This window comes from Camelina sativa, chromosome 20, assembly GCF_000633955.1.
Source record: "Camelina sativa cultivar DH55 chromosome 20, Cs, whole genome shotgun sequence".
Taxonomy (NCBI): Eukaryota; Viridiplantae; Streptophyta; class Magnoliopsida; order Brassicales; family Brassicaceae; genus Camelina; species Camelina sativa.
In genome coordinates this window covers 11,097,936-11,123,012 of record NC_025704.1, presented here as the reverse complement: position 1 = coordinate 11,123,012, position 25,077 = coordinate 11,097,936, and the positions used below count along the sequence as shown (strand labels likewise).

At 36.4% G+C, this 25,077-nt stretch overlaps 4 protein-coding genes and 1 pseudogene across 8 annotated transcripts; 3 read left to right on the top strand and 2 right to left on the bottom strand.

Annotated features, from left to right (window-relative positions):
- On the top strand, window positions 844-1,878 carry LOC104770456. Its single transcript, XM_010494887.2, has one exon. The coding sequence runs from the start codon at window positions 1,136-1,138 to the stop codon at window positions 1,751-1,753; it is 618 nt and encodes a 205-aa protein (XP_010493189.1). The 5' UTR covers window positions 844-1,135; the 3' UTR covers window positions 1,754-1,878.
- Window positions 3,242-4,181, top strand: LOC104770455 (21 kDa protein-like). Of its 2 annotated transcripts, XM_019242070.1 has the most exons (2): window positions 3,242-3,334; window positions 3,367-4,181. In XM_019242070.1, exons 1-2 carry the CDS (start codon window positions 3,257-3,259, stop codon window positions 3,994-3,996), a joined length of 708 nt encoding a protein of 235 aa, XP_019097615.1. In that variant the 5' UTR covers window positions 3,242-3,256; the 3' UTR covers window positions 3,997-4,181. The 2 variants fall into 2 exon arrangements, with proteins under 2 accessions (XP_019097615.1, XP_010493188.1); XM_010494886.1 differs by having other exon boundaries at window positions 3,300-4,181.
- On the top strand, window positions 8,586-14,279 carry LOC104770454 (auxin response factor 7-like). Of its 3 annotated transcripts, XM_010494882.1 has the most exons (13): window positions 8,586-9,398; window positions 9,650-9,762; window positions 9,866-9,961; window positions 10,045-10,101; window positions 10,181-10,336; window positions 10,427-10,511; window positions 10,600-10,690; window positions 10,773-10,937; window positions 11,036-11,231; window positions 11,332-11,470; window positions 11,550-13,585; window positions 13,666-13,856; window positions 13,943-14,279. In XM_010494882.1, exons 1-13 carry the CDS (start codon window positions 9,353-9,355, stop codon window positions 14,121-14,123), a joined length of 3,552 nt encoding a protein of 1,183 aa, XP_010493184.1. In that variant the 5' UTR covers window positions 8,586-9,352; the 3' UTR covers window positions 14,124-14,279. The 3 variants fall into 3 exon arrangements, with proteins under 3 accessions (XP_010493184.1, XP_010493186.1, XP_010493187.1); XM_010494884.2 differs by lacking the exons at window positions 8,586-9,398; window positions 9,650-9,762 and having other exon boundaries at window positions 9,888-9,961; window positions 10,181-10,286; window positions 13,943-14,123; XM_010494885.2 differs by lacking the exons at window positions 8,586-9,398; window positions 9,650-9,762; window positions 9,866-9,961; window positions 10,045-10,101 and having other exon boundaries at window positions 10,251-10,338; window positions 13,943-14,123.
- Window positions 14,370-16,228, bottom strand: LOC104770453 (20 kDa chaperonin, chloroplastic). Of its 2 annotated transcripts, none has more exons than XM_010494880.2 (6): window positions 16,119-16,228; window positions 15,699-15,874; window positions 15,205-15,384; window positions 14,951-15,106; window positions 14,783-14,860; window positions 14,370-14,669 (listed from the first exon to the last, which is right to left on the bottom strand). In XM_010494880.2, the coding sequence occupies exons 2-6, from the start codon at window positions 15,870-15,872 to the stop codon at window positions 14,496-14,498; spliced, it is 762 nt and encodes a 253-aa protein (XP_010493182.1). In that variant the 5' UTR covers window positions 15,873-15,874; window positions 16,119-16,228; the 3' UTR covers window positions 14,370-14,495. The 2 variants fall into 2 exon arrangements, with proteins under 2 accessions (XP_010493182.1, XP_010493183.1); XM_010494881.2 differs by having other exon boundaries at window positions 16,034-16,161.
- Window positions 17,771-21,412, bottom strand: LOC104770452 (annotated as a pseudogene).

Below are 25,077 nucleotides of genomic sequence, written 5' to 3'. Positions count from 1 at the left end.
AATTTGTAAAGTCAGTATAAATCCAAAAACAACACTAATCAGGAATTTATAAATCGATTAATCTAATTATGTATTTTTATTCTTATTTTAGTTATTCTATACAGTAGTGAAAATTTGAATGAAGTTCAAGAGAGCAGAGAAAGTTATAAGTTAATGATCTCTAACATTGTTAATGGAAAATAAGAAATGGAAAACTATGTATTTTTCAGGCAAAGAAAAAAAAGTTAATGTATTTTTCTGGCAACAAATAAATAGTTTGTGTTTTTTTTGGAATTTTTTTCAATAATAGTAACACCGTTACAATACCGTTAACGGTCGAAACGGAGAAGAGGAAAAACTGGAAAAAATAAATAGTTCGTGTATTTTTTATCAACTAAAAAATAGTCTGCGTATTTTTCTAACAACGAAAAAAGTTCATGTTTTTTTCTGGTAAATATTAAATAGTTGGTGTTTTTTTTGGGAATTTTCCCGTTAAATAAAGATGATAGTTAGTGTCTAAATGGAAGAGAGTGTAATTTGACATTGACTCATTGTATTTCTAATTATTAAAAAAAATAAAAAAAAATGCCAACGTTTACCCAATAAGAGCATACCCATCGTCCTGATGGAGGTACTCTAAGCTATTGTGAACCAAATATTTCACTCTCTGAAATACCAATATTGAAGATATATATTTTAAAAATAGTAATTTTAGTGATGGACGAACACGGAACATCCTCCACCTAGTAATGTTGCATCGGTCATGCACACAATCATAAGCACACAACAACAACAAAATAAAGAGAGTCGTATTGAAAGTGTTGTTTAGGTTTGTTATACAATTCTTTGTTTTCTAATATTATTAAATTTTCGAGGGGTGGGGAATAACTCATTGGGCTATTCGCATCTTCCTTGCACACAAAAGGCATCTTCCGCTCTCGATTCTCAGCATCTACCAAAAATATTCATACTTCCACTTGCACATTAACATCATATCCAACGGCTTACCTTTCCTAACTCAACTTGCTCTTCATCCAACGGCCCATCTCTCATCTCTCTCATCCCCTCTCCTTTATATAACCGCTTGGAACCATTCTCATATTTTGCTTATTTTCGGATTCCAAACGGCAAAAAAGATATAAAAAGGATAATTAAGATGGCGACCTTGGAATCTCCGTTAGAGGCCTTGGCGTTTCAATACGCTAGCTTCGGTGTTTTCGCCGCCGTCAACAACGTCTGGACATGGATCGCTGTAGTTACTGCCGCCGTCAGCTTCTGGAGGATCAGAGTCACCACCATCGGAGACGGAGACGGCCATGCATGTGTCTTGTTAGAGGAATCAAGAACCGGTCCGGTTAAAGAAACGGTGGCTCGAGTGAAAGAAACGGTTACGAAAACGCCGCAATCAATAACCGCTACGGTTAAAGAAACGGTTGCTCAAGTGAAAGAAACGATTACGAAAACCGAGCCGTTAACGTGCGATGACGGAGTGACGAAGGGGAAGAAGCTGACGATGTATTACGAAGTAGACGTTGACAGTGACGGTGGGAGGTGTATCGACGGAGAGTTAACGGCCGTTACCGGTGACTACGGAGGAGGTTTGGGTGATTGTGGCGGAGAATGGTGGGGGAAATGGGAAGGAGTGGTGAGGATGAGAAATGGTGATGACAGTTGGTATCGTTACGTGGATTTAACGGTGATTAATGGAAATGTCGTAAGGTTATGGGATGACAACAGAACTAGTAACGGCCGGAGTTGTCTAAATTTAGAGTAGTTCCTTATTTTGGAAACTTTAATTGTTTGTTTGAAATGTATTTTTTGTTGGTTAAGTTGCAATTTGTAAATAAAATTTTTTTACATAACCAAGGAATGAAGGATCGCATGAGAGCTAGAGGAGAATATTCAATTGTTGATTCCAAGTTACTGTATGTTTGCTTGCTGGTTAGGCCAATCTAAAATTGACAACAAGCATGTACTTTTTAAGCCCATCAAAACTTGACTCATGCACACATGTGTAGTTGTTTGTGTTGCTAGGGCCATCCTTCTAAATATACTTCCATCTTTTAATACAAATCTTGATGGTGGTGACTCTGATCCACGTATTCTTTTACACAAGTGTAGTTCAGTTCAGTCTTGGTTTTTAAACTCGGCCAGGTTCGAACAGGGCTACTATTTAGTACTTACCACCTTCAAGATTTGTATTAAAAGATGGAAGTATATTTTACCAATTTTTTACATGTATAAATGTTAACTTTCTGATGCAAGTGACGTTGTGGAGATGTTTGTGGAAGACAAATTTTCAGAATCATTTGCTGAAGTTACATATTAGGATATTTCGATCATCGTCACACGGCCCTTAACGGCTTAACCTCTCAAACATTCGATATGGTGAAAAAAGTGGTATCCAATAACATTGTCGACTTGTCGTCCGCAGACCAAAGAGGCTGCTGCTAGCTAGCCTAAGACCATTAACTAACAACTATCACTCATTAGACTTCACGTTATGTATAATTGGATCTCCAAATAATAAACATACGAAGATGTGACATTTTATTTTAAGTGGGTCCTTCCAGAAAAGCATCATTAAAGTTTCCTACAGGCAAAAAAACTTGGCATATATATTTTGGTGTACTTGATATAGCAAATGACTAATTTACCAACTGAAAGGTTTTTTTTTCCTTCTAAATATTTATGCTGTTTGTTTTCATAATTCAATTTTTAAAAAAAATTTGAATGAAGATTAACTCGTTTTAATATTGCATGTAGTATAGAATTTACCCTCAAATTATATGATACAAACTACAAAGAGTGGAGCAAAAGAAGTGGCAGCCATTTTAAATAATGGCAAATAAAGATTTTGTCTCTGAAAGCTCTTTTGTCAATTCATAACCAAAATGTGGACCCAAACTTCTGATGAAACTTCTTTGGAAATAATTGGGCATTAGTGACCAGTCCGCCAATAATTTCACAAATTTTGTTCTTTTTCGTATTGTTTGTTACTTATATAGTTTTATAATCAAAATTTTGCTATCGTCAAAAAAAAAAAAAAATCAAAATTTTGCTATCAAGTTTATGTATACGCAATGGAAATGGACAGTCTTTTTTCTTGTTTTTGCGCTGGATTGGCTACTATTCTATCTGTTCTGTAAAATGCGGTGCATTTAATTTTACACATTTCCCCCATAATGAAAGAGAATGCTGTCCATTCACCTTCTTACCCCTATATTCTGTACGTACACACGTAAAACTAAAGGAAATATCTGAGGGTAATTAAGTAATGTTCCACGGACCTACGGCTTTAAATTCTTCTTACCGACTACTCTCCTTTTCATTTACAGACATAACCCTAGTTTCGGTCTCTCACTCAAAGTCTAAGCCGAGAGAGAGAGAGAAGTTATGGCTCCTTCACATACACACTTCATCGCCGCCATTGTCTTCACCGTCATTGTAGCCGCCACCACGGGACATGGTCGACATAATAATGGTGGTGAAGACATCGTACACTCCTCTTGCGAACACGCGAGCTACCCATCACTATGCGTCCGTACACTTTCATCTTACTCCGGCCCTACCATCAACAACAGCCGCGATTTAGCTCAAGCAGCCGTCAGAATCAGCCTCTCCCACGCACAAAGCGCAGCTAAGAAGCTTGCGGCGGTGAGAGACTCGGTGGGGAAGAAGAAGAAGCTGGAGAAAGGGGCACTCGTGGACTGTGTGGAGATGATTGGAGACTCGGTGGACGAGCTGAGCCGTACGCTCGGCGTTTTGAAGCATCTCCGCGTCTCAGGCGGTTCGGCTAAGGAGTTCCGGTGGCAGATGAGCAATGCACAGACGTGGGCTAGCGCTGCGCTTACAGATGACGACACGTGTCTTGATGGGTTTCAAGGTATCGACGGTGAAATCAAAACGGAGGTGAAGCAGTGGATGACCAAGGTGGCGAGGGTCACGAGCAACGCGCTTTACATGATCAACCAGCTAGATGAGACACGTGGCAAACCCCATGTCGTGCATCTTTGATGTTAAAATGAGCTAAATCGTTCTAATGAACGGTCTTTAATTGTGTGTGTTCTCTAGTTTTTTATTTGAGTGTCTTAATTGCAAGATATATATAAAATCTCTACTATATATAGAAATGAGTTTTTGAAATTAGACAAAGTCCTTTTAAGTAGTTCTGGTATATTGAATAAATGATTTTTAATCTATACTATGTCACTATATGGTATCATGGATGATGGATCCGTTGAGATTCGATTGAAAGATAAACTTGTAACTTTGTAAGTTGTGTAGCTCTCTCGTATCGTACGTCATGTGATTTTGTCTTGGTATGAAACTGAAATCCGAAATATAAGAAATTGATAACGTATGAGTGTGTATGTTTGACCAAGCTCGTGAGAAACCAGGCCCAGCAAGAAGGCCCATAACTAACATAATAATTATCGTTTAAGCCTGCAGGAGCCAGCACTCAACAAGGGTCAGCATTTTTTTCTATATGAATTCACTTGCTGATTTACATACGTGCTGTATCTCGTTCTCCAATTATGTTCAGCATTTTGAACTAACTTTTGGGTCCCTTGAATCATCCAGTTGATGCTTGTTCATCACGACGAAGATCTTAGTTTCCTCCTTTCATAATTAACTCAAATACTGTACCTAAAAATATCTAGAATGTTTCATCTCCTAATTTACCCCTTTATACCATTGTATAATATTCAATATACATTTAATGAGTAGATTGAAAGTTAAATTTGATATTGTAAACAGTTTCTTAAAAGTATTTGAAAGATCAGATAATATGGAATTTAATAAATGAAGGTGAGTATATGACTGTTGTTGATGATGTGGTGTAGGGAAATGAATAAGATAACGCATGTTAGGATTGTTTGAAAACAATGTTTTTCTTTAAATTTCAAGGAAGTTTGTAAAATGTATTTTTCTTTAAATAGATTTGACTAATCCAGGTCCACGGCGAAAGAGATGTCGCGCAAACCAGCTCATGTCATCCACCAAACACTTTGAGCCAATGTATGGGGTGGGAGTGTGACCACGTCAGGTGGGTTTTGCTGTGAGAGAGGGCCTTCTCTATTTTTCTTTATTTCTTTTTTTAATAGTGAAAAGAAAATAAACTTATCAAGAAGTTCGAATATTCGACAAAGGGAACATATATAAACCCACAAAAAGTAAAGAAAAGACTGAACCCGTCAAACGGTTAACCCACAACTCTCTCTTACATAGAAAATAAAATGGAATCGTCCTAAACGTTCTAGTAGTCAACTAGTCCCAGTACAGTACGCTTTAGAATACAAGTAGTGATGGATTTTGTTTTCTCTACAAATTAAATTTAAATCAAGAGAGAGTTTATTTATTTAAGATCATATAAGAAAAATACATAATTAGAAAAAATAGATTATAATTAAATGGATTATGTATCTATTTATACTTCTTTCTTATTGTCTTAAAGTATTAGCGGTATATACCGCTTTGGTGAATAATTGCATACAAAAATAGTAAACATTGTATAACTTAAATCCAAAAATTCGAGTTTCTTTAGTCTGGTGGGAATGAAACTTCCTCAGAGATGTCTGATAATCCATCTAACTCCAGTGTGCGTGTGTTGTGGTTACAGATTCGTATAATATTAACACTAAATGTCCAAATCATTAAAACCGGCTAAAATATGATTTTTGGACAAGCTTGTCCACTTTCCTCCGAGTGCCGACATCATATAGATCTTGGACACATAGAAACGGTTCTGAAACGCGTCATATTTCTCTTGCTCTCCTCGGCACTGAACACGACCTAGAATCTTGGACTCTGTTATAGTTCCAACATATTGAAGTCATAGTTTGGAGTTCATAATAAATTTCAATCGTTTACTAGTACTTTTGTAATTATAAGAGAATTACGAACGAAACAAAAAAGAATAATTGGGAGTTCTCTTTAGGCCACAAAATTACTTCATAAGGACTTCTTACATTCATCCAATGATCCAATCTTCAAAACGTCTGTCTTCACTCTTCACGCATTTATTGCTAAGGGACATCATGTCGCTACTCGCTGCCACTTATTTGAATTGACATCCATTCATTATAAGTTTTTATAACTTCTAGTATTTTTGTAACCATTATAAAGTTTTGGATCGAAACCTAAACTAACAAAGAGGTCCCTAATTTTTGTTTTTTTTGGTTTGGGGTCATTTCAACGGTTAACAACCGAGGTCAATCTAGAAGTTTAAGTATCTACGTATATAATCAGTCCTCAAACCAAATAGTTTGTGATTTGTAAAATATGTATGGTTTATATTCGAGTTATATTCTTAAGAAAAATTATATTTAACGTAGTTGGAGGTGACTGTATCTCTTATTTACTCCACTTCGGAATTAATGCTGGTTGAATGTATACGTGTAATTTTCAGTTTCGAATATGTAATTTGTAAAATGCTGGTTTTTTTCCCCCCTGATGTGGTAGAGATTTAAAAGATTACATAGGGAAATTTTAAATTTAGACCATCGACCAATGTATATCAATTATACATGTTGTTTCATATAATAAAACAGTGTACTGTAAATTTCCATATACTTTTACTTTTACCTTCTTCTTCCTTTATGTTAAGAAGCAATATTTCATCCACATCCAAAACATGATGTGCTTCTTATTAGAATGACAACCGTAAAATTGACTAATACCAAATTATGCAACGAGAACACTGATGTTAATACTAGTCAGCTCTTGATTCAACTATCCAAGAAAGATAGTTTTGAATTGATATGCTCAAATTAAACCCTAGAGTTATTTTATCAAATTAAGATATTACTGTAGTATTTAGGGGTCAAATTCTATAAGGACTTAAGTCTACACAATAAATTATAGAGTTTTATAATTAAGCTAAACAAATTAATTTAAATAAAAAAGCAATGCAAAATATTAAATAAAAGCTTGTGAAAATTCAATGGATCAAAAAGCTAAGTCTAGGAAATTTATCAGGAAATTACAAATTATTAAATCAATAATTAAATAGGATTCAAGCAATTAAAATCAGATCTAGAACTCTAAACACTTTTGTAAAATAAATCAGTTCTCACTGCAAATATTATCTAAATTTAAAACCAGAAAATCCATATATCTTTGTAAAATTCTAGGTTAAAAATCAGCTTTAAAAACAGGTTTAGATAGTTCACAAAATTACTAAATCAAATCTCTTTGCAAGAAGTAATTTTGCTCATCAAAATGTTTTATCAGGAAAATCAATTATATTTTTATATCAATTTATTTTCCTAAGTTATTAACTCTAGGTGATCAATCAAGAATTAATGTGAAGAACTACCTATGATGAAGATCTAGAAAGATACTGAATCATAAATAAACAGATCTAATAATTCAAAAAAACCTTGTGAAAAACCCTAACCTAACAAGCAAACTACTCAGACATGTTTAATGAAGAACAAGACATAATTCTGAATAACATGCAATAGAAATTGAAAGAGTAAATAAAGAGTTTAAGAATCTTCTCTCTACAAAAGATTTCAGATCCGTCTCTCCAATAACTCTCAAAAATCTCTCAAGGTTGCAGAAAGTAAAACTTAAGGGTTTGTAAAACCTAAAAATACTATTTATATGTCCTAAAACATGTCAGGTACTTGTCTTGCAATTATGGAGAACTTCGAGAAATTTTGTAAAACTTCCAAAACTTGGCTTCTCTCGTCGGCTAAACAGGGTGTCAACCGACACTAATGTGGTGTCGATCGACAACATCACTCTTTATCGGCTCCAAGTTTGTTTCCTCCGGACTAATGCTCCAAAATGATCCAAATTGATTCACTTCGCTCCATCCGTGCTTAAGTCCTAGAAAACCTGTAAAGGCTCAAAAACAACATAGAAAACAAATCAAAAGACTCAAAAAACACACTTATATCATGTTTAAAAACCATAAAAACCATGATATATCTTGAATATTAAAAATAAAAGATATATTGAAGAATTTTTTTTTTTACTTAAATCTCTAAAATAAATGAATCCTATGTCTAAACATTTGCTATATAAGTATCATAAAAGCTTTTCTATTCCTAAACCTAATTTACAATTGATGAAACATATACATAACATTACTAAATTTTTAGGTTCCATTTTCGTTTAGAACTTGATTGTAGTTTATTAAACTTGGAACTAATAAAACTTCACAAACTTTTTAAACGATTTTCTTTAATTAACAAAATACCAGAAATCAGAGAATAGGTTTCTATTGAATTATTAATCCTAAAATGTATCTCAATTAATATAATGAAATTTCAGAAACAACCAAAAATATATTAATGCACTTTGATAAAAATAGCTGCTAGTCAAATTAGTAATTTATTTCTTTTTTTTGGGTTCAGAAATTAGTAAGAAAAAATTTACATCTCTTAAATTCTACAACAAATATAAACCTTAATGAAAAACACTCATCAAAGTTTTAAATTTTCAGAGAAAAAAACACTAAAAAAGTTTTTTTTTTTTGAAGAGAACAATAATATTAAGAAAATTTATCGTGGCCAGTTTGCTAGTGAATATGTCGGCTTCATGAGCATTATTATTACTAAACATAAATATAAATAATAAATAAATATCCCAAATAAAAAAAAACGAGAAGGAAAAGAAAAGGAGGAAGAAGAAAAAGCTGTTCCTGTGCCTTTAGCAGACCTTTTGGTAGTTGTCCTGGTCTCGCTGATCATCCCTTTCCGACAACTCTGATGTTCTTTCTCTCTATACGCTTGAGCTCTCTGTCTTAATCTCTTCTTACCTTTGATTCTGTTACTTCTCTTTTCCGATTCTTTTTATCCATTTTCCCAGATTTTCTTTTTATAGAAACCCTTCTCTCTTTGATGCGCCAAGAAAGGAAAGCAGCTGAATCAAGTTAAACTTGTGTGGGTTTTGGTTTCTGGGTTTCTCTTTCTGAATCATCTGACTCGAGTTGAAGAGCCTCGTTCGTTGAGACGAAAAAAAAAAAGGAATCTTTTTTAATTTGTCTCTCCGGAGATTCCGCGTGTGAAAAGTCGTGGCTTTTGATCTCTTTGAGATACTTAAAATTTCCGAAGAATTGGAGTCTTTGTCGGAGTTTAAAAGCAGAGATCTTGGAGTCCTCATTTCCGATTAACGACTTCTTTTTTTTTTTCTTCCCCTGCGGTAACTTGGATTGTAAAGAGTGGAGCTTGAAGAGAAAAGAACTTTGTTTTCCATTCACTTTGTGTTGGAGTGAAAAGCTTAGGGCTTTTAAGGTGTAAGCTGAAGATGAAGCTCTCACGTAAAGAGCTCAGCTTTGTATAAAGCTCAGATTTGAGATTACTATTATTGGGTTTTATTTCCTCTAGAGAAACTTTAGGAGTTAAAAATATCAGTAATCATGAAAGCTCCTTCATCAAATGGAGTTTCTCCGAATCCCGTTGAAGGTTTGTGTTTTCTAGTATTTGATTAAAAGGTCTAAATCCTTTTTTAGTAGAAACTCATTGCTGGATTTGTATAGGTGAGTTGATTTTTTGCATATAATCTGCTTTAGAACTAAGCTAAGTAACTATTGTATTGATTTGTAACTGCCTTTTGAGCTTGAGGGGTTTAGAGCAGTTCTTTCTCTGATAGTAGTAACTGAAGGATGATACCAGATATTCGAAGTAATCACAGCTTTGATGGTGTGTGAGTGCAGGGGAAAGGAGAAATATAAACTCAGAATTATGGCACGCTTGTGCTGGGCCACTGATTTCGTTGCCTCCAGCAGGAAGTCTTGTTGTTTACTTCCCTCAAGGTCACAGTGAGCAAGTATGTTGTTCCACAAAGTTTGTTGGTATTGTTCATGGATCAAGAATGAGTCTCTAGATTGGAAGTTTCATGCTGCTGTCTTTCCTTTTCCTTATTTCTTTAGGTCGCGGCTTCAATGCAGAAGCAGACTGACTTTATCCCGAGTTACCCGAATCTTCCTTCCAAGCTCATCTGCATGCTTCATAATGTTACTTTGAATGTATGGTATCTTTTATTATCAGTAATGGTCTCTACATTTACATCTCTTAACATCTGCTTGGCTAATTGTCAATCGTAAACCAGGCTGATCCTGAGACGGATGAGGTGTATGCGCAGATGACTCTTCAGCCAGTAAACAAAGTAGGTTGCTGCTTTTCACTCGATTGTTCAGTGTATATGAGGAGTAGGGACTAATTGTTTTGAGCATTTTGTTGAACAGTATGACAGAGATGCATTGCTTGCTTCTGACATGGGTCTTAAGCTAAACAGACAACCTAATGAATTTTTCTGCAAAACCCTCACTGCGAGTGACACAAGTACTCACGGTGGATTTTCTGTACCCCGACGAGCAGCTGAGAAAATCTTTCCTGCTCTGGTGTATATACAATGCTTTATTATATATATCTGATAATTTAGTATCTCTTTATTGCATTAGCTTCTTACATTGTTGGCAATATTCTGTTAGGATTTCTCCATGCAACCACCTTGTCAGGAGCTTGTTGCTAAGGATATTCACGACAGCACATGGACTTTCAGACATATTTACCGAGGTTTTTCCTTGTTATTGGTAGATTACCTTATTCAATCGTTTTAAGTAAAACCTGTTCTTAGGTATTCCTATATGTTGATATTTATCAGGTCAACCAAAAAGGCACTTGCTAACTACAGGCTGGAGTGTGTTTGTCAGTACGAAAAGGCTCTTTGCTGGAGACTCTGTTCTTTTTATAAGGTATATATCAATCTCAATGTGCCAATGCTCTTTCGGTATTTATTTGTCAAAGATGCTAACTCCTTTTTCACTTTCAATTAAGAGATGGAAAGGCGCAACTTCTGTTGGGTATAAGACGTGCAAATAGACAACAGCCTGCACTTTCTTCATCTGTAATATCAAGCGATAGCATGCATATCGGAGTTCTTGCTGCAGCAGCTCATGCTAATGCTAATAACAGTCCTTTCACCATTTTCTACAACCCAAGGTGGCGGATCTGTGTCTCCTTTTGTCTCCATTAACCTTACTATATGCTTTGTTTCAAGGCAATTGCTGAGAGAAGAATCATAACCGAGATTTTTGCAGGGCTGCTCCCGCTGAGTTTGTGGTTCCTTTAGCCAAGTATACCAAAGCAATGTACGCTCAGGTTTCCCTCGGTATGCGGTTTAGGATGATATTTGAGACAGAAGAATGTGGAGTTCGTCGGTATATGGGTACAGTTACCGGTATCAGTGATCTTGATCCAGTGAGATGGAAAAACTCTCAGTGGCGGAATCTTCAGGTAGTTTGAAGTACAACTCATGATGAATGCCAGATTTGTCTTTCTTGATACATTTGCACCATTCATTTTAGTTACCCCTTGTTTTTGTGCCTGCTAAAAGATTGGATGGGATGAGTCAGCTGCTGGTGATCGGCCCAGTCGAGTTTCAGTTTGGGACATTGAACCTGTTTTAACTCCTTTCTACATATGTCCTCCTCCATTTTTTCGACCTAGGTTTGGAGGGCAACCTGGAATGCCAGGTAAAATCTTTGTACCATTTTCATTGCGACGCAACATCTTTGAATCTCCTCAACGACTGAAACCCTGGTGCTCTTGCAGATGATGAGACTGACATGGAGTCTGCACTGAAGAGAGCAATGCCATGGCTTGATAATAGCTCAGAGATGAAAGACGCTTCAAGTACGATATTTCCTGGTCTGAGTTTAGTTCAGTGGATGAATATGCAGCAACAGAACGGCCAGTTACCATCTGCTGCTGCTGGACAGCCAGGTTTCTTCCCGTCAATGCTATCGCCAAGCGCGGCACTGCACAACAATCTTGGTGGCACTGATGATCCCTCCAAGTTACTGAGCTTTCAGACGCCGCAAGGAGGGATGTCCTCATCAAATCTCCAATATAACAAACCGAACTCTCAAGCCCCAATGTCCCAGTTGCCTCAGCCACCAACTACCTTGTCCCAACAACAGCAGCTGCAACAATTGTTGCACTCCTCATTGAACCATCAGCAACAACAATCGCAGTCTCAACAACTGCAACAACAACAACAGTTACTGCAGCAGCAACAACAATTGCAGTCTCAACAACACAGTAATAACAATCAATCGCAGTCTCAACAACAACAACACAGCAATAACAATCAATCGCAGTCTCAACAACAACAACAACAACTGCTGCAGCAGCAACAACAACAACAACAACAATTGGTGCAGCAACAGCATCAACAACCGTTGCAGCAACAGATTCAGAGAACGCAGTCATTGCAATCTCACTCGCATCCACAGCAACAGCCACAACAGGTACAACAACATAAGTCGCAGCAACTTCAGCATCCTCAGAATCAGCATTACAATGGCCAACAAGCAGCGCAGCAGCATCAGGCGCAACAACATTTGCAACCACAGCTAGTTTCTGGATCAATGGCAAGCAGTGTCATCACGCCTCCGTCCAACTCCCTTAACCAAAGCTTTCAACAGCAACAGCAGTCTAAGCAGCTTCAACAAGCACACCATCATTCAGGTGCGAGCACTAGCCAGAGTAATGTAATTGAAACCAGCAAGTCATCATCCAATATGATGTCTGTACCGCCGCAAGAGACGCAGTTTCCACGACAAGTAGAACAGCAGCAGCCTTCTGGTCTGCCTTCTGGTCTCAAGGGGCAGAATCAGCAAATACTTTCACAACAGAAAGCTCACCAGGCACAGGCCCAACAGATATTCCAGCAGAGTCTCTTGGAACAGCCACATTTGCAGTTTCAGCTGTTGCAGAGATTACAACAGCAACAGCAACAGCAACAGCAGCAGCAATTTCTTTCGCCGCAGTCTCAGTTACCACACCATCAAATGCAAAGCCAGCAGTTGCAACAGCTGCCTGCTCTCTCTCAAGGTCATCAGTTTCCATCGTCCTGCACGAACAATGGCTTATCGACATTGCAACCACCTCAAATGCTGGTGAACCGGCCTCAGGAAAAACAAAATCCACCTGTTGGAGGAGGGGTCAAAGCTTATTCAGGCATCACAGATGGAGGAGATGCACCTTCCTCTTCAACCTCGCCTTCTACCAACAACTGTCAGATTTCGTCTTCAGGCTTTCTCAACAGAAGCCAAAGCGGGCCAGCGATCTTAATGCCTGATCCAGCGATTGATATCTCTGGTAATCTTGTTCAGGATCTTTACAGCAAATCCGATATGAGGCTAAAACAAGAACTCGTGGGTCAGCAAAAGTCCAAAGCTAGTTTAACAGATCATCATCTTGAAGCATCTGCCTCTGGAACTTCTTACGGTTTAGATGGAGGCGACAACAACAGACAACAGAACTTCTTGGCTCCAACTTTTGGCCTTGACGGTGATTCCAGGAACAGCTTGCTCGGTGGAGCTAATGTTGATAATGGCTTTGTTCCTGACACGTTACTCTCGAGGGGATACGACTCCCAGAAAGATCTCCAGAACATGCTTTCAAACTATGGAGGAGTGACAAATGACATTGGTACAGAAATGTCTACTTCAGCTGTAAGAACTCAATCTTTTGGTGTCCCCAATGTGCCCGCCATTTCAAACGATCTAGCTGTCAACGATGCTGGAGTTCTTGGTGGTGGATTGTGGCCAGCTCAGACTCAGAGAATGCGAACTTATACAAAGGTTCGACCTAACTCTGATCCCTGCATGTTGAAATATGGAATATTTGTTCGGTTTGACAGATGTGGTAGATTATCCTACAGGTGCAAAAGCGAGGTTCAGTGGGGAGATCAATAGACGTCAACCGTTACAGAGGTTATGATGAGCTGAGGCATGATCTAGCGCGCATGTTTGGTATCGAAGGACAGCTTGAAGATCCACAAACATCAGACTGGAAACTTGTTTATGTCGATCATGAAAACGACATCCTCCTCGTCGGCGATGATCCATGGGAGTAAGTAGAGAGCAATTTCACACATCAGACCGTTGGAAGTTCCTTTTTTTCTTCTATAACCACCTTTAAAAACTTGATTTCTGCAGGGAATTCGTAAACTGTGTTCAGAGCATAAAGATCCTTTCTTCAGCTGAGGTTCAACAGATGAGCTTGGATGGGAACTTTGCGGGTGTACCGGTTACTAATCAAGCTTGTAGTGGCGGTGATAGTGGCAATGCTTGGAGAGGTCATTATGATGATAACTCAGCCACCTCGTTTAACCGGTGAAGGCAGAAGATCTCTCACAGGCAAAGATTCTTTTTTCTTCGTTTTGTAATATAACTTCTCTTTGATAGCACGTCTCAAGTTTCCACTGGGCACTGTAGAGCATTTACCTGTAAAATATTTTCCACTAAGTTTACAAAAAGATTCCATTTGATGCTAGTCACAGTTTCTACCAAGTCAACTGGTCATTTTAAACCGTTTGTAATTAAAATGCTAAGGGAGTCAACGGTTGAAGAAGGGAAAACAAGAGATCAGCAATAAAATCACAATCATCTTTTCCAACTCAAGTCTTTATTCCAAATTATGCTCATGCCGTTTACGAAAAAAATTTCCACAATTGGGATACAAGTTGCATGTTACAAAGACATAACATAACTAAGAAAGTATAGCCATCACATCTGAAGCTCTGAGGGCAATGTAGTTGGAACCATCTTTGCCCTTGAAGTCGTTACCAGCATACTTGGAGTAAAGAACTGTGCTTCCGGTCGATATTGGTAGTGGGGTAACGCTACCTTCCTCATCTAGGGAACCCGGTCCAACTGCTATCACCTGCCACAAAAATGAAGAGGAGAATGTATTGTTGTAACTCGAGTGTGAACTAAGAAATACATCAATCTACTAAGGAAGTTTCAGATTCGAGATAATAGAACATGTGCACTTACCGTGCCAATAGAAGGCTTCTCTTTGGTGGTCTCGGTTAACAACAACCCTCCAGCTGTTTTCTCCTCTGCCTCAGCAACCTAAACTCATAAAGTTCAAAACAGAAGTTATCACTGTTCTTGCGTGCAGAAACAATATTAAGATGGTGAAGATAAGCACTTGAGACAAACCTTGATAAAGACTCGGTCATTCAAAGGTTTAAGATCTTTGATGTCATCTGTCTCAAGAATGCCAACAATATCATCTTCCTTGAGAATGAGATGCTTCACATCATTGAATTCGACCTCAGTTCCTGCATATTTGGAGTAAATAATTTGTGCTCCAGTCTGCATCAGGAGAAAGAAGAAGGCATTTCAGATAAGTTTATCAGCAAACAACAAAGCAAACCAAAAAAAAATAAGGCTTGAAGGGTAGTGAGGCTTACAGGGACAGTGATATCAATTTTGTTTTTCCCAATAGTTCTTCCTTCACCCACAGCAACGACTTCACCTCCTTGAGGTTTTGTTTGAGCAGTGGATGGTAGTAAGATACCTCCTAGAGACTTCTCCTCTGCCTCCTTGATCTTCACCAACAATCGATCTCCCAATGGCTTTATTGTAGTATACTGAAATAACCAGAACGAAACAGAGAAATTAATAATCAAGACCAAACAACAAGAAACATATCCAAATGTCCCACAAGGCACCATTAAGATACAAACCAAACTTGCAAAAGAAGAGCTAAAAGCATCTAAAGTTCAGTTTCTTACTACATCAGCAGATATGAATGTGTAACACACAAGACGAATGGCCAAAACAATCAAAATGAATTGGTTAAACGTACAAACATCAATCTAAATTTTAGACGAGTTCCACATACAAACAGCCCCAACTTACGAAGCAACAATAAGAATCGACACAAAGCAGCGAGAGCAAGTACCTTAGGAGCAACAACAGAAGCAGCTCTGACAACAAAACGACGGAACTGGTTCTGCCTAAGGGTTCCTGGTTTCAAAGAAGAAAACTTGACACTTGAAGCTCTTAGACCTTCCAGCGAGGCTAAGCTCCTAGCTGACACAGTCACTGGTGATGCTGTAAGTTGTGTAGCCGCCATTTCTGCAATACCATCCACCAAACACACAGAAACACTAAATTAGTAGGAATTGAGACATAGAAAACAGAAAATGAACATTACTCCCAGATTCACAAAACATTTCCGCAAAACCCAACCACTACAGAGCAAAACCAATTACTTTATCCGCTTAAAGTTCGAACCTTTGAATTCAATTATCGTTTCTATAATCCTAATAGAGAGTGAAGAGGAAGAGTGGGTAAGTAAAGGAGAAGAGAGTGATGATACCTTGTTTGTTGAGAGGATAAGAAGAATAAAAAAGGTTGAGACTTTCGGAGGATAAAAACCCTAAAAATTGCAGTAGAGAGAAGAGATAGACTAAAAAACTCACATGACTCTACCCTTTTTATTGCATCTAGTGTTCTAGAACGCTCTACCGGGTGGGTTTTTTAGTCTCTTAAACCGGGTTCGGGTCGGGTCTTTTACCTAATCCTCTTGCCACACACTTTCTGAATTTTCTAGATTAGTAAAATCATTTTCGAGAATTATTAATAGACCAAAAACAACATCTTTTGAATTATGAGAATATTTGCCTTTAGCTAAGAGTCGCCCTGGGAATTATAACCGAACCGATTTATCCGAACCGAACCGAACCGAGATTTAGACAAATCGGTTCGGTTAGTGTTGCTTCGTTCGGTTCAATCGGCACAAGTTGTGCAGAGAATTCGGTTATGTCATTCGGGTCGGTTCGGTCGGGTTATCTGAACGGTTAACCGATAACCGAAAATTAAGGACACTACTATAAATTCTTTCTAAACCTAATAACCCTAATTTTCTTTTTGTTTCACTCGCAGCCTCTCCCACCAAAGAACACGAAGACTCACCACCAAACATCGAATCTTCTTTCATTCGATTCACCATTCTTCTGTTATTCTTCTTCTTCTTCTTCTTCTTCTTCATCTTCGATCTACTTCTTCTTTGATCTTCTTCTCCTTCATCTTCGATCTACTTCTTCTTTGATCTTCTTCTCTTCACCTCGTCGCTGCAATAGCCCATGATGGTTTCTTCTTCTTCCGCCTTCGTCGCTGCAACAGCTCAGACTCAGGAGTGAACTGCCGTTGTAAGCAACCGGAGTCTGAGAGAACCGCCGCCGTCTACTATCGGAGCCGGAGTAAATCGCCGCCGCTGCATGCCATCTTTTCAGAGAAAGAAGAAAACCCTAATTGTTTTATTTTATGGGTTTGTATTGACGGGCCTTTTTTGTTGGGCCTTTTTAAACTAAAATGTTGGTATTAAAACCCAAACAAAATCGAAATTATTATTGTTTTTAAAAAATCGGTTATTTTCGGGTTTTTAACCTCATAACCGAATAAACTGATATCCGAACCGAACCGAACCGTATTTAATTTCGGTTAGTTTCGGTACAACTTCAAAATTATGTAAATAGCCGATTACCGATTTACCCGACCCGAACCGAACCGAATTACCCGAATTCGCAGGCCTAGCTAAGAGTATCATTGATCAAATAAATACCTCATTTGTTATCACCTAACTCATTAACATCAATATTAATTATTTTTTTCAAAAAATCTTTAGAATGAATTTTAAATAAGGGCAACATGTAGAAATAGACAAAAAAAACTTAGAATGCAAATGAGTTCTATATGCTTAGGATACAAAGAAGAAAAAATTACACTGGTAAAAGAATTATATACAATTTTGATGGTAATAGTCTAATACAATTTGTGTACAGATATAGCGAAATATACAATGTGGTCAATGTTAGTGTTAGAAAATGTGATAGGCGAATCATGTGAAGCATATGTATTGTATGTCGTTGTTTATTTAAAAAAGGTAATAGAAATAAACATCTGAAGGGAAAATATTTATTTAAAAGAAATTTTTATTCAGATCATAATATTTATTTCCACAATCCTAAATCCATCTAAAAAAACCTGATAGATTAAAAACAAGTACGACATTATTTAACGGATTGATCTAAAATTATTTTTAAGAAAAATTATTGCAAATCACTAGCTAGCTAGCTAGAGCTAAGATCTAAATCTAGCACTCCAATTCCACGGCCAATTTTTTAGGTGAATCTCCACAGTCCAAAGTAGAGCCAAACGTGTCGGTAGACACATCGATAGTGCAGTTGCCTTTCCCAACACACTTTTCAGCCACGGTCTTCACTGCATCCTTGTTTCCTTGGCACGTGCCAACCGCGAATGACCCACAATGCCCCACCGGATTTCCAAAGCTCGCGAATTTAACGGCTGAGATTGGCCTGTCATGGCAGGACAACTCCACTTTGTTGTGTTCATGAGCCCTGGCACAAACCGTTCCGACCACGACTGTCTTGAAGTTCACCTTGGACGGGTTACCACCCATTTCTTCGAATAGAGTGATTGTGTTGTGTCCGCTCGCGTTCAAGAACGATCGTGGAACATGGTACCTACAAGAGTTTGGTCATATCATAGTAATTAATGAAATGTTATTGGTTATAAACTTATAATAAGTCAAAACTTTTGATGAAAATAATAAAGGAACCGTTGTTACCATCTTTGAGTTGGTTTGCCGCACATAAAAGCGCATTTGTCGCTACCATACTCCCCACGGTAGTCGCATTCATCTTTGCAACCATCGTCACTAGAGTTAAAGCTCGGCCAGTAACGTCCAATGCTCTGACCGTTGATCCAAGCCTCACCTTTCCCGAGACCATTAAAGTCCACAATCACTGGATTTTTACCACGAGGAGCCTTGAAATGTGCCTGGAGATGTAACAATTCATTGTAAGAAACCGTTCATTTTGCAGAATCAAATGAATTTTTCATAGAAAGTTTTAACTAATACTGACCTTGTACCATGTCAACATCCGACCAGTAGCAAGCTTTTGGTTTGCCCATTTGAGGTGACCAACGGATTTCGTGCTGAAAAGTTTGTTATTATATCCATTCATACCAATCTTGTAGTCCCATTGATGTTTTGATAGATCCTTCTCGATAGTTTCCTCTCCTTTGTATCCGACCAAGGACACAGGACCATCGATTCCAGTTGGACTACTCGGAAAGAAAGGTCCATAATTCTAAAACATAAGAGACGACCACAATTTCAGTTGTCACAAGATATTTTGGACAAAAATTATCATCAAAAAGCTATGGCTTCACATGTTACCTGTAGTCCAACGAAACACTGAGAAGTGAAATTTGATTAGTCCCGTGAACGGGATTGATCTTCCTCTCAAATCTGTAATCGAATTTCCCGTCCTTTACGAATTGGTGACCGACGTATTTTCCATTGACGTAAGCATGAAGAACATGGGCATTGCTGTGAACCCTTAGCGTCATGTTTCGGCTCCAGAGTGGATCTTTCTTATCGAGATGAACCCTAATAAAAATCCCATATTAAAACCATAGATAGTACACAAATCACTTAGAAATTAGAACAAGTCAATCATTACAAGATATTGTTGGTCTAGGTATATAGAGATATACCTAGTCATGTACCAAAGATAGTCACTAGCATCATTTGTAACGTCTTTTTGGTCTACAAGACCTTTGGAAATGAGATCTCCGCTGCCTTTAAGAATACTCTTCTGAGCGGACTCCGGTCTCCACGTCCATTGCAGCATCTGTGGCTTACTAGAGTCGTCGGTCATGATTGATGTTTGAGTGTTCACTTTTGCAGTGTTGTAAGCCTCTTTATCGCAGTCGGGAAGAACACTCACGGACCAAGCCGGTACGTGGTAGTCTTTCCCTTTGAAGTTGACTAAAGCATCCGCAGTTGCGTTCACATTACCAATGAAACAGCTGGATCCTTCCTTTGTTGTGTAAATCGTCGCCTTTAAAGAGATATAAACAAACATGTTAACTAATGGTAGCGTCAACTATGTAAAATATAAGGAAACAGAACCGGGTCTAACCTTGATGGAGTTGCCAAGATCGATTCTTGAAATATTGCCATAAGTCAGTGGTTTTTCCATGGATTTTAGCACTGTGTGGAGTTGTTTCAAGTGACCCCATTTAGGCTGGTTCAAGTTACCTGAAAATTTATATATAAATAAGTCAAAACCGTATTTCCCGACATTTTTGAAGCGATTTGTGTATATATAAGAAAAATGTGAAGTTGTTTATACCGTATTCATCAAGGGGAGCATGGTAATCATATGAAGTGGTGATGTATGGACCTCCAGCGACTCTTCCAAAGTTAGTACCACCATGGTACTGTCAAATATCACATTAAAAAAATCAATAAATAAAAAGTTAAAAGAGACTGGTTACTCATAATAATGTATACAAAGGAGCTGAATCTGACCATGTAATAGTTCTGGAAAGTTCCTCCGGTTTGGAAGAATCTAGCAACTGAAAAAGCAAGATCCTCAGCGGTTCTATAAGGATGTTTGCCTCCCCAATTTTTGAACCATCCGGTCCAATTCTCTGTCCACATCTTTGGGCTGCTCGGGTTGGTTGGTTCGTACTGGTCACAGTAGAATCCATTGCACGTCTCGATCATAGGCTTAGGAGCGTTAGGTTGTTGGCACATAAGCCATGGAACACCGATGTCTAGAGAGTTAGCCATATTGGCACACCAGTCAATATAGGCCTTACCCTCTGATCCATACGATGAGATCACGTTCCCATACTCGTTCTCAATCTACATTATCAAACAAGTTAAAGATATATAACTGGTTTATAGGAAATTTTAAAGAACATATGGGCATCAAAAACGTTATGGAAATATTATATCAATTTAAAGTCTGATGCTGAGTCCAATGGGCCAGTCCGTTTGCTAAAGGACCATTAAACTCGGCCATAACATCACCTTTAGAAAATTAAAAATGCATACCTGAGCTAGAATGATTGGACCACCTTGTGACGCAAAGAGCTTCTCGGCCTTCATCATCTCTACTATCTTTGTAGTAAAGTTTTGCATTTCATTCTGCATAAAAAGATATTCACGAAAACATTAGAAAAAATAAAAATAAAAAATCCGAAATACATAAGAATTATCTGACTAAAGTTTGGGTTATACCATGAAACTAGGGTTAACCGTTCTAAATTCCATGTTGGGCATATTGTGCAGCCACACCGGAAAGCCTCCATAATTCCATTCTGCGCAAACGTAAGGTCCAATGCGAAGAACAGAGTAGAGACCCGCGCTTTGGATGGTTTTGATGAATCGAACAATATCTAGATTCCCCGAGAAATCGTATTGCCTTTGTTTTGGTTCATGTACGTTCCAAAAAACGTACGTCTCTATTGCGTCTAGGCCACCGTCTTTGGCTTTGTTGATCAGATCAGGCCACATCTGCAACCAAAAGCCACGAAACATTAGAAATGATTATATCTATTACTTGTGAATGAAGAAACATATGAAAAATTTATGTAAGTGAAAGTATAGTTACATCAGCAGTGCTTCGTGGATAATGAATGGAGCCTGAAATTAGGATCCGGCGTTATCCATTAATGGTGATAGCTCGTTCATCGTGAGAGACAATGGTCGAGTTAGCCAAAGGGAATGAAGTGATGAGGATGAAGAACAATGATAAGAGACAAGTGAAGGTTTTCATTTTCATAGCTTACTGTTGGGTTTCTACGAGAGAAGATGTGCTTTCGAAGGGTTTTGGGTGAACTGTATTTATAGTAGTTTTGATGGAACAATAACCTACTATTTTTTAGATTAGTTTGCTTAATATCTCAATTAAATCGATTTTTAGGACTGACTAGATAAACGTTTCTTTAACAAATTTAAAACTATCATTTCAATTTTATTACTTATTCAAATCTCAGACATCATTTTCGGTACTTCGTTTTGGATAAAGCCGTTGGTATTAGTTTTTGATATTAAAAACTAATATTTGGTTTTCTGAACTAAAAAAAAAAGAATTTAAGGTTTTGCATTNCTAAAAAAAAAAAAAAAAGAATTCAAGGGTTTGCATTGAATATTTATGCGAAAAATTCCGATAGAGCTGATGTGTTTTTTTTTTTGTGAACTAGATTTCTATGTATAATTTACTTGAATGGAACGGTGAAAATTATTAATGAGTTAATCCAATATCTTAATTAATTGCCTTCTTTAGCATTGACTAGGTTGTAGGAATTAAAAAAAAAAAAACTTTAAACAAAATTATCTAATTATAGGTTTTCAGGATTTGTAGAATTTCTTAGTTATCTTCTTCTTCTTTTTCACTAATTGACTAGGTTTTTATTCATTTGGAAAAGGGGATTGACTAGGTTAAAAACTTTTAGATAATGTTTAACGAACGATTAGGGATGAGAAAACTAAGAATTTTTTTTTGGATAAACAGTTTGGACAAATAATGTTTGGAAACTATGTATAGATCACGTTAGTTAACCCCAAAACGAGGCATAAGACAAACAGAGTTAGCAAGAAGTTACATATAATGTTTTCTGATAAAAATGTCTACATATGAGAAAGTGAGAGTAACTCATTCACATATAAGTTATATACTTCATGGTGATGAGAGTTACTTTGAAAATAAAATGTAACTCATTCACACTGATAACTATATAAGTTATATAACACATGGTGATGAGAGTTACTTTGAAAAGAGAAAGAAAAAGTATTATTTTCACAATTCCTCTTAAATGCAAGCCTATCACTTATAATCTCTATCATATTGAAACTAACTAATTTTGAGAAAATAGAACAGTCTCATAAGTCATAAGGATTCTTTTTTTTTTTAATTCATAAGGATTCTTGATGATTAAAAAAAAGGAAGCAGAAAGTTACGAAAAGGAAATCCGTAAACTATATATTGGAAAATAGTTTGATATTGATATACAGGGGGGAGAATTGGTTTAGAATCCAAATTTTGGACTCCGAAGGAGAATTTAAAATTGAAAAGTTCTAATATTATAGTGCATGGTTTTTAGACTAGATGATTTTCAAAATACTGTTTTGTGAAGATTATAGTATTTTCCTAAACACTCAAGAAACTAAAAGTGTGAGTCATTTAAAAAAAAAAAATTGAATTGTGAGTCATTTTTACGTGAAGCTCAAACACATGTTTCTTTCCCATCAAACAAACGCTGTTGTTGATGGACGTCGCTTATGATTTTGACGTTTTTGTTGACGGAGGATTGTTTTATCTTTTGAAGGTTTTAAATGCATAAAATATATATAATTGAGAGAGATTGAAATAAATCCAGATGATAGTTGAAGTTGAAGAAGTTCTTTTTTCGGTTAGATCCATTGCTTGATGTAAAAACAAAAACAAACCTTACTTTTTTTTTTGCAAAGAAATTGCATTTTAAAAAAATTCTAAGATCCGTGATCATGATTTCTGATAAAATATGTGTTTGTAAAACAACTGATTTATACATATTTGTTTTATTTATTCTGCTAGAAAATACACATATAGAGGGGGATCTTTAAGTAGGGGAATGGGACCATGCATATGAAAAAAAGGAAAAATAAAAACTCACTGTGGCAAAGTAAAACAGAGAACTGAGTCAGCAAATAATAGTGGAGGGGTACACAATGAAGCTGTTGATGAATGACACGTTCCCACATCTCATGAAAGTGCTAAACGAATCCTCTTTAATTTAGAGCCCTGTGGGATCCATTTGCGACATTGTCGATCGATCTCGACGTTTTGTGTTTTTGGTTTCTATTTTTTTAAAGGTAGATTGGTTGTCTCTGTGTGGACCACTCTTTCATTGGCACCTCATCTTCATATTCGTTTATTTTTTGGTTTAATATCTCTCTCTCTTACATTATTTATGTCAGTATTTTTTATAATTTTTCTTACAGAAATAAATCTTCCCAATCAATTAAATCATTATTATATCTATGCACTGTTTAGGGTTTATGTCAATTAATAAGCTTATACATATAACACTCCACTGAAATTTGTTTTATTGAATATATAATAAAGAAAACATGCATGTGTTGCTGTTATGTACAAGTTTGGGCACATACAGATGGGTTGCGTTTGGTTTAGACATTACTGCTCACAAAACGTTAATATATTTTTGTGTTTGTGGCTGGATATGATTGTGATTGCATGCAATTGAAACTAATGTTATAGCGTTGTAAGAATTTCGAAACCAAAAGCTATCCTCTCTCTTAGCGTTTAATTGTGGGATAAGTTGTAGGAGGGACCCTTATTTATATGTCATTTCATCTTAGAAGTAAACATAAGCTTATAAATTAATTATGATGATGTAGTGTGAAGAGAGCTATATATTTTCTTGCCTCATGAGTCATGACTAAAAATATATTAAGTGCCCATTTATTTTAAACTAGAATAATATAATGTACTTACAGTTTAACACCGTGTCACCCACACTATTATTATTTGTATCAAGAAGTTCCACATTATGTTTGCGTCAACGTTTTGATATAGCCTTAGTATTTTGACTATCTTCAGAACGATAATTGATGACTTACTCATGTACTTATATATAACATATTAAATTTAAATAGAATATAAGACAAGATTTATAAGTTTTCTATCCTCTGTTAATATATCTCTTATGGGTTTTTCTATGATAGTAATAACCTGGTGAGCTATTCAATTTGCTCAAACTTTATAGACGTTCCATTTAAAAAAAAAAAAAATCCAAAAGATTTCGATTCTAATTAGCTTCACACGCTTTGTGGCTTGTTACGTCATTAGATAGTAGATGGTAGTTTTGTTTTGAAGATAAACAGTAAGGGCATCTCCAAGAGAAACTTCAAAAATGAAGTATGGAAACTTCAAAAATGAAGTATGAGACTTCTTTCCTCCAAGAGTATACTTCATATATGAAGTTTTTAAAATAAGTATTTTGCACTATAGTCCTTATATTATTCATAGTTACTTTAAAATCATAAAACTTTTATAAATAACTCTAAAACATACATTAAAATGTTACACACAATATTAATTTATAAAATATCAAATTTAGGTGATTATTAGTATTGTTCTAGTATTTTAATTTGTGTCATATTTATGTGTTCATGTAATTTTATTTCATTGTATTACTTTATTTTGTATTAATTATGTTTAGTATCATATTTTGTTGTGTAATATTTGTTGTAATATATGTAATTTTTATGAAATTTTAATATTTTAATTTTTATTAAATATATGTAACAATTAAATTTATAAGGATATATGTGAAATACTTTGAAGTGATAAAATTTTAGGACTAAAATGATAAAAAAACATAATTTTTTAGGATTAAAATGATTAAAAATATAATTTTTGTGATTATTTATGAGATACACAAATCTAGGG

Bases quoted from the DNA above. Each gene is read 5' to 3' on its own strand.
- LOC104770456 (XM_010494887.2), top strand. From the start codon at position 1,136: ATGGCGACCTTGGAATCTCCGTTAGAGGCCTTGGCGTTTCAATACGCT.
- LOC104770455 (XM_019242070.1), top strand. From the start codon at position 3,257: ATGTTCCACGGACCTACGGCTTTAAATTCTTCTTACCGACTACTCTCC. The intron at 3,335-3,366 runs GTCTCTCACTCA...GCCGAGAGAGAG, and splicing joins CAGACATAACCCTAGTTTCG to AGAGAAGTTATGGCTCCTTC.
- LOC104770453 (XM_010494880.2), bottom strand. From the start codon at position 15,872: ATGGCGGCTACACAACTTACAGCATCACCAGTGACTGTGTCAGCTAGG. The intron at 15,385-15,698 runs GTACTTGCTCTC...TGGTTATTTCAG, and splicing joins CTTCTGTTGTTGCTCCTAAG to TATACTACAATAAAGCCATT. The intron at 15,107-15,204 runs GTAAGCCTCACT...CTCCTGATGCAG, and splicing joins AAATTGATATCACTGTCCCT to ACTGGAGCACAAATTATTTA.
- LOC104770454 (XM_010494882.1), top strand. From the start codon at position 9,353: ATGAAAGCTCCTTCATCAAATGGAGTTTCTCCGAATCCCGTTGAAG. The intron at 10,938-11,035 runs GTGGCGGATCTG...AGATTTTTGCAG, and splicing joins ACCATTTTCTACAACCCAAG to GGCTGCTCCCGCTGAGTTTG. The intron at 13,586-13,665 runs GTTCGACCTAAC...ATTATCCTACAG, and splicing joins GAATGCGAACTTATACAAAG to GTGCAAAAGCGAGGTTCAGT.